The following is a 12,050-nucleotide window of genomic DNA, read 5'->3' as shown; positions in this document are numbered from 1 at the left end:
CAAGTCCAGGTTGAAGTGTCCTAAACTCCTCCAGCTGCCAGGTAGTATTTATCTGGTTTTCCAGTTATGACTCCCAGTTCTGAGGTTACATCCTCTAATGCTCTCTCCTGTGATGACCTATTTAACGTTCATTCCTTTTTCCAATTTCTTCTCCTCTCTCCCCAACCTCCCTCCAGGCTTGGATTCTATTTTTGTTTGAGAAGTGGATCCTAAACCAATTTATCTTGCCTATGCACTAGAAATACTTTTTCATTACCCACTAACTCTAAACAAGAACCCAAAGTATGTAAGAAAACTCTCAACACAGAGCCTCTGAATCAGATTAAGTCACCATGAAAGAGCAGGCAAATATTAATACAATGCATATATAGAGAGGCCTTTCCTTCACTGCTTCTAAAATTACACACACTAAAACCAACACAAATGCCTAAATAGAACACCTTATTATCATCATCAAAATTAGGGTACAAACACAGGGAGATGTTTATTCAGCAACATTGTCAAATGATAAAAGACTTATATTTCCCAGTTTTGTTTTCTGTGGCACTGACCCTAATTATTTGCCAATGGGAGATCCATATTATCCCCAAACGTTGACACTTCCACCCATATTCACATATCAAAAATTAGAGCTAATTTTATGAATATAACACTTACTTACTTTTACAACGTAAGTTCTGTGAATCCAAAGCATTTTGCAAAGTAGGCTATTGGAACCATTCCAACTTGTGTGTCAACAGTCTTTCCTAAGTTGAACTTGGAACAGTGGTTTCACATACAAACTGTTACCCTGAAAAGACAACTTACTGTGATAAGCAAGACATTCTATGATCGGACAGATAATTCATTTTGGTGGAGTTCTTTGGTAATCTTGGAAGCTTATCCTGAGTGATAGAAACAGAATTATTTTTAAAGACAAAACCGGAGAAACAATTTCTCCGTAAACCTTGATGTTGTCTTGTGGACTACTAACTTCAAGGATATGGGCTGCGAACATCTGAAGACGGTTTTCACTTAATTTCTGAGTAACTTTTAAGAATGGTGCCAACAGCTAATAGTCTTCTCAAAAAGAGTGAGTATCAAACCGCTACCAGGAAGGTGGATCTAGTCTTTCACAGATTTGGAAAGAAGGAGTTCAGAAAAAAGAGAAGTGCCCAAGCTTCCACCTCGCTTCCACCTCGCTTCCACCAAGCCCAAGAAGCTTCTATGAAAGAATTTTTTTTTTTTTTCAGAGTTAAGTCACCTGTTCCAAAGGCCAAAGGTAAATTTACCGAGGGTTTTGGTTCCACGGAGAGAAGCTGAAAAAATGAAGGGGCAAGACTCCTTGTCCCAAAGTTGAATGTGATCTCGCTTCAGGGACAGTTGTATTTGACCCTCAAAGAGCCTAACATCTTGGACTCGTCTATGCTGGCGGCTTTAAAAAGGAATCCTGGGCTGCCTCGGCCAGAGACGGATTCTCAACGGCTCGGTGTGGGGACTTACCACGGCTTCACCTCGGCCTCACCACGTTTTCAGGGCAGAGCGGCCCGAATCCTCCGGGAGACGCTCCGCAGCCCGAACGCCAATGAGGGTAACACCCACGGCCGCACCCACATTGGCTCCGGGAAACCGGAAGTGCGTGCGTCTGACTGAAGTGCTCCTCCTGCAAGCGTCCGCCGAGCTGGGCCCCTCAGGTAGGCGGGGCCCCTGGCTCCTAACTCTGGAACCTTCGGGTAGGCGGAGGTGGAGAGGGGACCTCGAGGGCCTTGAGGAGGTAGTTTGATTTCTGGTCTGAGAAGAGCGGAAGAGTTTTGGGTACAGCGGATTCCCGGCGACCTCTGGTGGCAGCCGGGCCTAGTCGAGCCCGCTGCCGCGGGACCCAAATGTGGGAGCTTCAAGTTCCCCGGTGGGAAGTGGGATTTGGGGCTGTGACCGGAGCTGCTCCTTTACCGCGTCCGAATGCTTGAGGTCCGGACGCTGCTCATTTCCAGGCGGGAAAACTTGTGCGTTCCACCTTTACTGTTTCCGTGCTTCTGGGTTTGACAGCTTCCCTCAAGGCAGGTCCGGGTGCGGGGTTCTCCTTTGTCACCCCTCTTGACTTCAGAAAAACCTGAGAACGACTGCCAGAGACACAGTCGAGAGAAAATGGGTTTCTCCCCCCTCCTCCAACCCCCTACCGCCCATTTGAAGTCTTCCTCTAAAGAGAGGTTGTGTTATATTCTCTGGCTGCCTAAGTGGAATTTTCGGGACTGCTTTAGGCCACGTTTATAAATAAAACCACTCGTTAATCGTTTCCTTTTTCCCAGACAACTCCACCCCTAGGTGGTTTGAACTTTGAGCCTGTTTAGTCCTGATGAGAAGTTTCGCTTTCCTCAAGTTTAAGACACTTGGAACTTCAAGAATTGGAGGTTATGCCAATTGAGACCGGTCAGCACTGAGCAGAGTTAAGAGTACTAAGAGACAGGTGAGCGTGAATGAGTAACTTCGTCTCCAGATTAATTTTTGAGAGTATTTTGCAGTTTTGGTAAAAGATGCACCACCTGTATTGAATACTAGGTGGTGCCCGCGAGTTAATCTTTCTGAGCTAAATCTCAAATAATGTAGCATCAGGGTAGGGTTTTTAAAGAGATTCTATCTTCCCTGAAATTGTTTTAAAATACCCTTACCTGGGGAAGGAAATGGCAATCCACTCCAGTACTATTGCCTGGAAAATCCCATGGACAAAGGAGCCTGGCAGGCTACAATCCATGGGGTCTCAAAGAGTCGGACACGACTGAGCGACTTCACTTTCCTTTCACTTACCTCCTTAAAATACGTTGTGCCTTTATATAGTTCACTCAGTTATTGACTATCTAGTCTGTATTAAGTGCTGAAGAGTCTAAGAAAGGACCAGTTTACAGTCTGGAGAGGAAGACAGACAAACCTCAAGCTATAATGAAATCACATATAATTCGTCAGATATAGTGCTTAATAGAGACTAAGATGTAGAATGCAGTGGATAAAGCAGTCAATTCTCATTATTCGTTTACTTTTATTCGTTTGTTTATCCAGTACTTTCTGTCTGCCCAGCATTGTGCTAGTTGGTGGTGTGTAAAGAAAATGTAAAACCCCGATTCTCAAATAAGTCACAATCTAGTGACTGGGAGGGAACCAAGGAAGGCAGTATGGAGAAGGTGAAATTTGACCTTGAAGAATGAATGATTTGGCCTTGATAAGTAGAAAAAAAAAATACAGGCTCAAAAGAGAAAGATGAAAGTGCATGATATGCTTTGAAACAGCGAGTAGTCCAGTGTGGTTAGACTGTAGGAAATTAAGCCTGAAAAGATACTTTATTTTACATTAGGTTTCCCTTGACTTACACTGAAAAATTCAACAGATTTAAAATAAAATCTCAATGTGTATTTCCAGGAGAAATTATACATGAAACATAGTTACAGTAAATTACTTTCTGGCTAACCTATTATACATGAACTAAGCTATAATAAATTACACTTCTGGCTATAATGCAGTTCACTTATGTTTACATATTCATGATTGTAGATGATTTCAGCCAATTTTTTAAAATACAGTAAAAAAAATATAACAGATGCAGTAGTAAGTCTAGCTTTTCACTGACTGCATCCTGTTTTGAATATCATATAAGGAATCTCCTTCATTAAAGTTCCACATGTGGAATCACTTGGAAATGATTAAGTGTAGGAAAATTTTAAGTGCTTTCAAAAGTTACCCTGAAAGAAAAAAAGTGAAAGTTGCTCAGTCTTGTCCAACTCTTTTCGACCCCATGGACTATACAGTCCATGGAATTCTCCTGGCCAGAATACTGGAGTGGGTAGCTGTTCCCTTCTCCAGTGGATCTTCCCAAGGATTGATTCTTTACCAGCTGAGCCACCCGGGAAACCAAAAATTGACCCTAGGATTTAAGTTTTGATGAATATACCTAATATTAATGTTTCCTAAAAGGAATGTGAGTGTAATTTCTGTAAATGGAAAAACTCAAAACACTATAAATGTTAAGGTAAATGCATACAATATCAATACACCAAATCAGGAGCTTCTCTATACCTGAGCAATAATCAGAAATAATAACAGGGACTTCCTTGGTGGTCCCAGTGGCTAAGACTCTGCACTCACAATGCAGAGGCCCTGAATTCAGTCCCTGGTTAGGGAACTAGATCTCACAGGCTGCAACAAAGACCTGGCACAGCTAAATAAATAAATATTTTTAAAAAAGAGAGAAACTGTAATAACAAAACCACTATTTCTAATATTAACAAAAAATACAAAATATCTAAGAACAGCCAGTGTTCAAAGCCTTTGTGAGTAACGCTTTTTTTTTTTTTTAACTAAAGACCATGAAAGAAAGCCTAGGTAATTGGAGAGATATATTGCTTAATTGAAAGATTCAAATTTCAAGGATTCAGGTTTTATCCATATTAATTTTAATGTAACTCTTGTCAAAATTTCAGTTGAATTTTGGGAACTAGTTGTCAAACTGATTCTTAAATTTATTTATAAGAGAAATTGTACAAGAATAGCCAAGAATTTGGAGGAAAAATCCCACAATAATAAAAGTAACTCCTTATCAGTCATCTGTATACACAAACTTTAAAGCTGTAATAAATAAAATAGCAAAGTAATGGCTTAGGACCAGAATATTGTCAACGAAACAGAGTCCGTTTCTATTGAATCTCAAAGGTAGCATAAATAAATACCAGTAAAACAGTTTTGGGGCAGTTAGTTATCCATTTGAAAGAAAATTAAAGATCCCTATTTCGCAGCACTAACAACAACAAAAAAAACTGTGGGTGCTTAAAGAGCTCAATGTAAAAAAATATCTATAAAAGTCTTAGAATACAAAATAGTATATTTTTTGGAATTCCTGGTGGCCCAGTCCTTAGGACTCAGTGCTTTCACTGCCAGGGCTCAGGTTCAATCCCTGGTTGGAGAACTAAGATCTTGCAAATTCTGTGGCACAGACCCCTTTGCCCCTCCCCCCCCAAAACCAAAATAGTATATATTTGAAAATCTTGTATGGTTAGAGTCTGCTTTCATGGGACACAAAACTAAGAAGACGTAGAGAAGATAGGTTTGGCCATTAAAAGTAATAATTTATCATAACAAAAAATACCATAAGTAAAATTTTAAATTAGGAGATAAGAGGTAATATTTACAACATAAAAACAAAAACTTTATATCCATATTATATGAATCAGTAAGAGAAAGATAATCCCATAGAAAAATGGGCACATTTCCAGAGAAGAAATTCATATCAAAAGTTGTTCATGCCTACAAGTCATTAGGCAAATGTACACAAAGGTCAACAAGATAACACTAGGAGAATTCTGAGTCCTGGAGTGTACTTACTAAGAATGAAAAGGATGTTACAATGAATCTTGTGGAGCAGAGGCACACCTGATCTGTTTCCTTATGAAACTGTATTTTCATCTATCAAATTTGTTTAGTAAGGTAGATCAGTAGTTAAAACTTCTAATTAATTTGTCAAGTCAATTAAGACTGCCAGGATTTTTGTGGGGGTGTTTATATGAATTTAAACTTTTCTGTTTCTTTGCACAGCTATCTTCCCCACACCTGTAGCTCAGAAAGAGTATAATCTAGTTTAAATTGCACCGCTATATTGAATCATTTAAAATAACCAGTACTGCATGTGGGTTTATTGTTCTCCTTAAAGATTAAAATGGCTTCCAGAGGAAAGACAGAGACAAGCAAACTAAAGCAGAATTTAGAAGAACAGTTGGATAGACTAATGCAGCAATTACAAGACCTGGAGGAATGCAGGTAATAGTATAATTGTATACTGCTATGCTGTAAAATGGCGTTTTTTTCTACAGTTAGATTATAAGCTCTGTGTGTGCAGTCCTGTGTGTGATTCTGGTTTCCTCTGTAATGTTCTTCACAGTGCTTTGTCTGCTGGACAACTAAACTCAGTATAGGTTTTAGAGTTAAAGAGCAAGTCTTTAGCTTAATTACAAAGTGAGTGCTAACTTGGGCAAAATGCTTAACCACCTTGAGTTTCCATTTCCCCAAATGTGAAGTGGAAATAATAATACCCATCTTGTCTTCAGTATTTAAAGTAGCCCTGCCTTGTATCAAACTGAAAAAGTATTACTTGAACTTTCTGGTGTGTGCTTTCACCATTAACTGCTCAAAGGTCTAAGATTGCTCATTGCCTTTTTAACAACCTTGAAGATTGTTGTAAACATTACAGATGAAGAGACTGACTTAATGCTTGGCCCAAAGCAGATGTTTATTAAATGGCTTGTTTGGAGTACCCAGATGGCAAGTACTGCATTGTTGTTGTATTTCAAAGTACATAAAATTTTATCCACCATTAATGTTTTGATGGCTGTGAAGGGGTGGGTGGGCTAGAGAACAGTTGTGCTGGTGGTGGTGATAGTGGGTGAGTTTCCTCACCCAGAAAAATCTTCAGCTAGCCTTTTCCCTGATAGGGAATCACAGAGTAGGTAACGAAACTCCCTCAGCACCTGTATGGAAATGACGTTCTCTGGCTCTCCGACAGCAGGAGATCAAACCAGTCAATCCTAAAGAAAATCAACCCTGAATATTTACTGGAAGGACTGATGCTGTAGCTGAAGCTCTAATACTTTGGTCACCTGATGGGAAGAGCCGACTCATTGGAAGAGACCCTGATGTTGAGAAAGATTAAGAGTGGGAGAAGAAGGGGGAAGCAGAGGGTGAGATGATTGGATGGTATCACCAACTCAGTAGATATGAGTTTGAGCAAACTCTGGGAGATGGTGAAGGACAGGGAAGCCTGGCATGCTGCAGTCCATGGGGTTGCAAAGAGTTGGACATGAGTTAGCGACTGAACAATGATAATGATGATAATTATGACTATTTATTAAATACCTATTTTATACCAAGAACTTTTCATATTTCATTTAATGCAAGGAAGGTACTATCATCTGCAGCTTATAAATAAACTGAGTCTTGGCTAGTTAAATATCTTATATTTAACTAAGGTTATACCATTGATTCAGAGACTGTCTAAAAGGAAGTTATGTAGTTTGTTAAGCATGCCTCACTTTGGTAAAAAAAAAAAAGGTTATCAATGTTGCAGGATAATGCCCACAGTAGTATCTGAACACATCCATTAGATGTATTTTTGATATATTTCCTTTTAGCCTTTTTTCTATATATATATGTATTTGAAACCTTGGTGTATAAATACTGATTTTTTTTTGTCTCTTCTTGAAACTCTATATTTTTTGGTATTATGTCCATTATACTTCAGAGAGGAACTTGATACAGATGAATATGAAGAAACCAAAAAGGAAACTCTGGAGCAACTAAGTGAATTTAATGATTCACTGAAGAAAATTATGTCTGGAAATATGACTTTGGTCGATGAACTAAGTGGAATGCAACTGGTAAGCATAATTTACTTACATTGGTGACACAATTTGTTGTGTTTTTTTTTCTCAGTAAATATATTTAAAATATTAATAGAAAATATACCCTGTTGAGGGCTTAACTTCTGGAGGAATGTCTGCTAAGTCACTTCAGTCGTGTGCGACTCTGCGACCCCAGAGACAGCAGCCCACCAGGCTCCCCTGTCCCTGGGATTCTCCAGGCAAGAACACTGGAGTGGGTTGCCATTTCCTTCTCCAATGCATAAAAGTGAAAAGTGAAAGTGAAGTCGCTCAGTCGTATCCGACTCCCAGCGACCCCATGGACTGCGGCCTACCAGGCTCCTCCGTCCATGGGATTCTCCAGGCAAGAGTGCTACTGATGGATAAAACAGCATTTGCTTCCAGATCTTCATCTAGTTGTTTGTTTTACTCCAGTGACTTGCATGGAAATAGCAAATGGAAATTAAAGTTGTAATAGTATTTGATGAACAAAGACGACCTATTAAAAATTGAAGACCCATCAATCAAATATTGTAATATTTGATTTGTTGAACTTTTTTTTTTTAACCTTCTTGTATTTCTAGGCTATCCAGGCAGCTATCAGCCAGGCCTTCAAAACCCCAGAGGTCATCAGATTATTTGCAAAGAAACAACCAGGTCAGCTTCGGACAAGGTTAGCAGAGGTAAAGTTTCTTTCAGTTGATCTAATCACTTTGTGTATTTCTTTTCTCAGCCCAAGAATTTGCTCAGTGTGATGTTCTGAAGTTTAAAACTTGGTCAGTTGAAAATGTACAACAGCAAGAGTGAACCCTAATGTAAAGTGTAGACTGTGGGTGATTATGATGTGTCAGTTTGTTCATCAGTTGGAACAAATATACACTCTGGTAGGGGATGTTTATAACGGGGCGACCGTGCATGAGTGGGGGAGGCAAGGGATGTATGAGGAATCTCTGTACCTTTTGCTCAATTAACTGTGAACCTAAAACCGCTCTAAAAAGTAGTCTTATTTTAAAAAATTGGTCAGTTGATTTTAGAGCTACAACCCATAGTTTCCTGACAAAATTAATCCTTTATTGATAACAAATACAGAGGTTTAAACAGCATATGGCAGTTGAAATTGCTACTGACTGCCTCTACCAAGATGCCACATTTAAAGTTTTACTATTTAGTTCTGGAGCTCTGAATTGAAATCCCATCTAGCATTCATTAGCAGCACCAGTGCTTATCCATGTGTGGCCTTCCCTATCTAAGAATTTCAAACATCCTTGTAAACCTGATACTTGAAGAAGTCTGTTTACAGACATGAATATAATTAAGATGTTAATAAGTTATATGCAGCCATTGGTAATTTAATAGCCTAGTGATTAAGAGCATGGACTTGGGACAGATCAGCTGAATTTATACCCCTGCTCTACTATGGACATACGTGATGTTGGCAGAGTTCTTTTCTTCAGTCTCTTTTGCTGTTTCCCCATTTGTAAAAAGGCAGTAATGATATGAGGTTTAAATGGAGTAATATGTGTATGTGCACTATTACTAATGCAGTGTCTATGTACATAGAATAGTACCAAGGCATAGTACATGCTCTCCATGTTTCTGGTGGTAGAGGTGATATTTAATCAAAGTTCCAGGGGATCTGTAACCGGTTGTCTCTTTCAGGCCTGTAGACCATGCTTCAGTGTAATGAAATGGAGTTCTTAGAGGTAGCTCCTCTTTAAAGGAAGCTGTTGACCTACTAATTCCTTAGTAGAGTTTGTAACTAAGACCATGGTGATGATTAGTACCAAGAAATATTAGAACTGTGTGAGAACATTCCTATCATGTTTACCTTGAATTGTTTCTATAGTTTTTTTATAATATTAATCAGTAAAGGATCTTTTCTTAAAGAAGGAGATCTGAAAAGCTTGATTTTATGCAAAGAATGTTTTTAACTTAAATACCATATGCTTCACATTCATCTGTTATAGATGGATAGAGATCTCATGGTAGGAAAGCTGGAAAGAGACCTGTATACTCAACAGAAAGTGGAGATACTTACAGCTCTCAGGAAACTTGGAGAGAAGGTATCTGTATTTAATTGAATATATTAGGTATAAGGAAAATGTGGGAAGTGTTTGGTATAGAACCCCCGCCCCTGCTGGTTTCTTGGCTTGCGGGATCTTAGTTCCTGGGGCTAGAACCTGTGCCCCCTGCAGTGGAAGCGTGAAGTCTTTAACCACTGGACCGCCAGGGAAGTCCCTAGTATATAGCTTCTTGATCTGTAATTTAGTTTGCGGTCCTATGACATTCTTAACAGAGGTTCCTAGAACCACTTGTTAACATCTGAACTCAGTCCTTTGGGCTTTGTTTTGTTTGTTTAGCTGACTGCAGATGATGAGAACTTCTTGTCAGCAAATGCAGGTGCTATTCTCAGCCAATTTGAGAAAGTCTCTACAGACCTTGGTGAGTACTCTTGTATTTCTGAAAGCTGGACGTGAATTATTGCTTCAGATTGACAGATGGTGTGGGTGAGATAAAATGATGGTCTTTTCTTGAGTTAGCAATGAAATCAGAATTATTTTCTCTATAAACCTCTTTTAATGGGTTTATTTCCCAATACTTTTTAATTAAAAATAATCAAGTTAGTATAGCCTAATGTTTTAAAAACATTTGTAAGCTAAATGTAAATGTAAAAGTAAGTTAAGATTTTACATGTTCTATTTCATACCTGAATTAAAGTGTCTGTAACCAATAAATTTCCTGTGTAGCTGAGTTGTTTGTGCAAGGGAAGGAAATTGGGATGGCAGTGGGAAGGTTTAGGGATAATGCACCAATAATAGAAGCTCGTTTTATTTCCTATTTTAGTATCAGTGTGATAGGTTTTCCTTTCTTTACCTGAAACTGTAAATGCATTTGAAATGACATCTTTGTTTATTATGTGTCTTTCTCCTTAGGCTCTGGAGACAAAGTTCTTGCTCTGGCAAGTTTTGAGGTTGAAAAAACGAAAAAATGATATGGTGTGAAAGCTTGGGAGATTGATCACATTCTTACTGTAAATGGTATTTTTCTTCTGGGGAGTTTGAGTTATGGCAGAGAAGTCAAGAGATTCATGAAATGTATTCATAACCTAAGAAAAGGTGACAGAAAAACGTACTCACTGCTTTTGTTTATGCCCTTCGTCATTGTGCTTTGTGTAGGGATACGCTCTTCAGTCATTCTGGCCTTGTTGGGATGGATGGGCTCATGAACCTTGTTCATTATAGTTTGTCTGTTTAAGAGAAAACAGTGTCTCTGCCTGTTTTTATTAAACCTCCCTGTTCTTAAGTGCTGATGGTAAATGAAAAGATGTGAAGTGACAGTTCTTTTCTGCTCATAATTTATCCCCATTTGTTGGAGTAAATAATGTAGCAACATCAATAGACCTCATATATGTTCATAGCATTTTAGAGTTCTGTGTGATCTTAGAAATCATTTTCATGTTACATACAAGGAAAATGAGGCTCAGAAAGAGCAAATGACTTGTTTGTAGTCTTATTAGAGACAGAGCTGGGGATAAGACTTGGGTGTCCTGTCAGTGTAATGTCCATTGAGTTTTATTTGTTTATTTTGTGCTACTTTTAAAAAATAATTAAGACATATTTGTACAAGTCTGTGTTTATGAAAATTCAGTGTCCCCATAAGTTGTCACTGAGGGACTGTTCTCCAGCCTGTAAGCTCTCAGTATGAATGGTGCCCATTGTGTCTCAGTTTTGAGCTTGGAACAATGGGAGCCCTGTTGCGAGTCTACTGAGGTGACTTAACCTCCTGTGTTGTTTCGCCAGGGAAGCAATTGGAAGTGGCAGCTCGAGGCCCTCCCTGTGTGTGACCTCTTTGCTGAAACCCAGAGGGTGGTGACCGTAAACTACTATTTACTCTTCAGTTTTTGGAGAAACACAAAATAAGTTCCAAGGAGTAGCCAGTTTCTCTCCTGAGTGTTTAGTCTCTCTGCACACTCAAATATGTAGATTTTCACATATGTATGTATGTCAGCTTGTTTCCCAGGCTCTGGCCACTTTATATTCTTACATGTTTTTCTCAGTATTCTTTTTCTTTTAAAAATGAAAAACATTCTTAAAATGTTTAAAGCTTCTTGTATACTGTAAAATCTCCTAGGTGCTCTGCCAACTGGACAAATTAGGGGAACTCAGCTATATTAATGCCTTACATGGAACTTGTAATGGGTAATTTTTTATGTATTGGTTTATGATGATCCAAAACTCATTAAATTGTGACAAACTAAGGAAAAGCAGATTACCTGCTATTTGTTTAGGGCTTTGCGGTCAATCATCATTATTTCATTATTCTGTGTGTTGTTTTTAACCGAAGTGAAATTCACATGACATAAAATTCACCATTTTAAAGTGTACAATTCAGTACACTCACAGTGCTGTGTGGTGATCACCATTATCTAGTCCAGAACATTTTCATCACCCCCAAGGGAGCCCCCATCCTTACTAAGCAGTCACTCACTCCTCCAGCAATCACTCATCCACTTCCTATCTCTGTGAATTTATCTATTCTGGACATTTGGTATAAATGGTATTATATAGTATGGGACCTTTTGTGTCTGGCCTCTTTCACTGAGCATACTATTTTTGAGGTTAATCCACATTGTCGCATGTATCAGTGCTTCATTCATTTTTAATGGCTGAAAATACTCAC

The 12,050-nt window shown here is 38.8% G+C and overlaps 2 protein-coding genes across 4 annotated transcripts in view; one reads left to right on the top strand and one right to left on the bottom strand.

Moving 5' to 3' along the window:
* NMNAT1 (nicotinamide nucleotide adenylyltransferase 1) overlaps positions 1 to 2,443 on the bottom strand; it is a 29,196-nt gene extending 26,753 nt beyond the window's left edge. Inside the window, exons 1-2 of one of the 3 annotated variants that reach the window (XM_040263384.1) lie at positions 1,930 to 2,443; positions 662 to 790 (exon numbers count right to left, since the gene is read on the bottom strand). The gene's annotated coding sequence lies outside the window, so the exon portion shown is untranslated. Of the gene's footprint in view, positions 1 to 661; positions 791 to 1,271; positions 1,595 to 1,929 lie in introns of those variants that run through there. The other 2 variants (XM_040263382.1, XM_040263383.1) reach the window with 2 other exon arrangements.
* LZIC (leucine zipper and CTNNBIP1 domain containing) lies at positions 2,360 to 11,634 on the top strand. Its single transcript, XM_040263385.1, has 7 exons — positions 2,360 to 2,443; positions 5,667 to 5,775; positions 7,253 to 7,388; positions 7,955 to 8,053; positions 9,338 to 9,433; positions 9,731 to 9,812; positions 10,304 to 11,634. Exons 2-7 carry the CDS (start codon positions 5,675 to 5,677, stop codon positions 10,360 to 10,362), a joined length of 573 nt encoding a protein of 190 aa, XP_040119319.1. The 5' UTR covers positions 2,360 to 2,443; positions 5,667 to 5,674; the 3' UTR covers positions 10,363 to 11,634.
* The last annotated feature ends 416 nt before the right edge of the window (positions 11,635 to 12,050 follow it).

The sequence above is a fragment of the Oryx dammah genome, unplaced genomic scaffold (genome assembly GCF_014754425.2).
Source record: "Oryx dammah isolate SB20612 unplaced genomic scaffold, SCBI_Odam_1.1 HiC_scaffold_21, whole genome shotgun sequence".
Taxonomy (NCBI): Eukaryota; Metazoa; Chordata; class Mammalia; order Artiodactyla; family Bovidae; genus Oryx; species Oryx dammah.
This window is presented reverse-complemented; position numbering and strand designations above follow the sequence as displayed.

What these genes read in the sequence shown, in the direction of transcription:
- LZIC (XM_040263385.1), top strand. Translation starts at nt 5,675, where the DNA reads ATGGCTTCCAGAGGAAAGACAGAGACAAGCAAACTAAAGCAGAATTTA. An exon ending in TCAGGAAACTTGGAGAGAAG is followed by an intron (nt 9,434 to 9,730) that starts GTATCTGTATTT and finishes TTGTTTGTTTAG; the next exon opens with CTGACTGCAGATGATGAGAA. An exon ending in GAAAGTCTCTACAGACCTTG is followed by an intron (nt 9,813 to 10,303) that starts GTGAGTACTCTT and finishes CTTTCTCCTTAG; the next exon opens with GCTCTGGAGACAAAGTTCTT.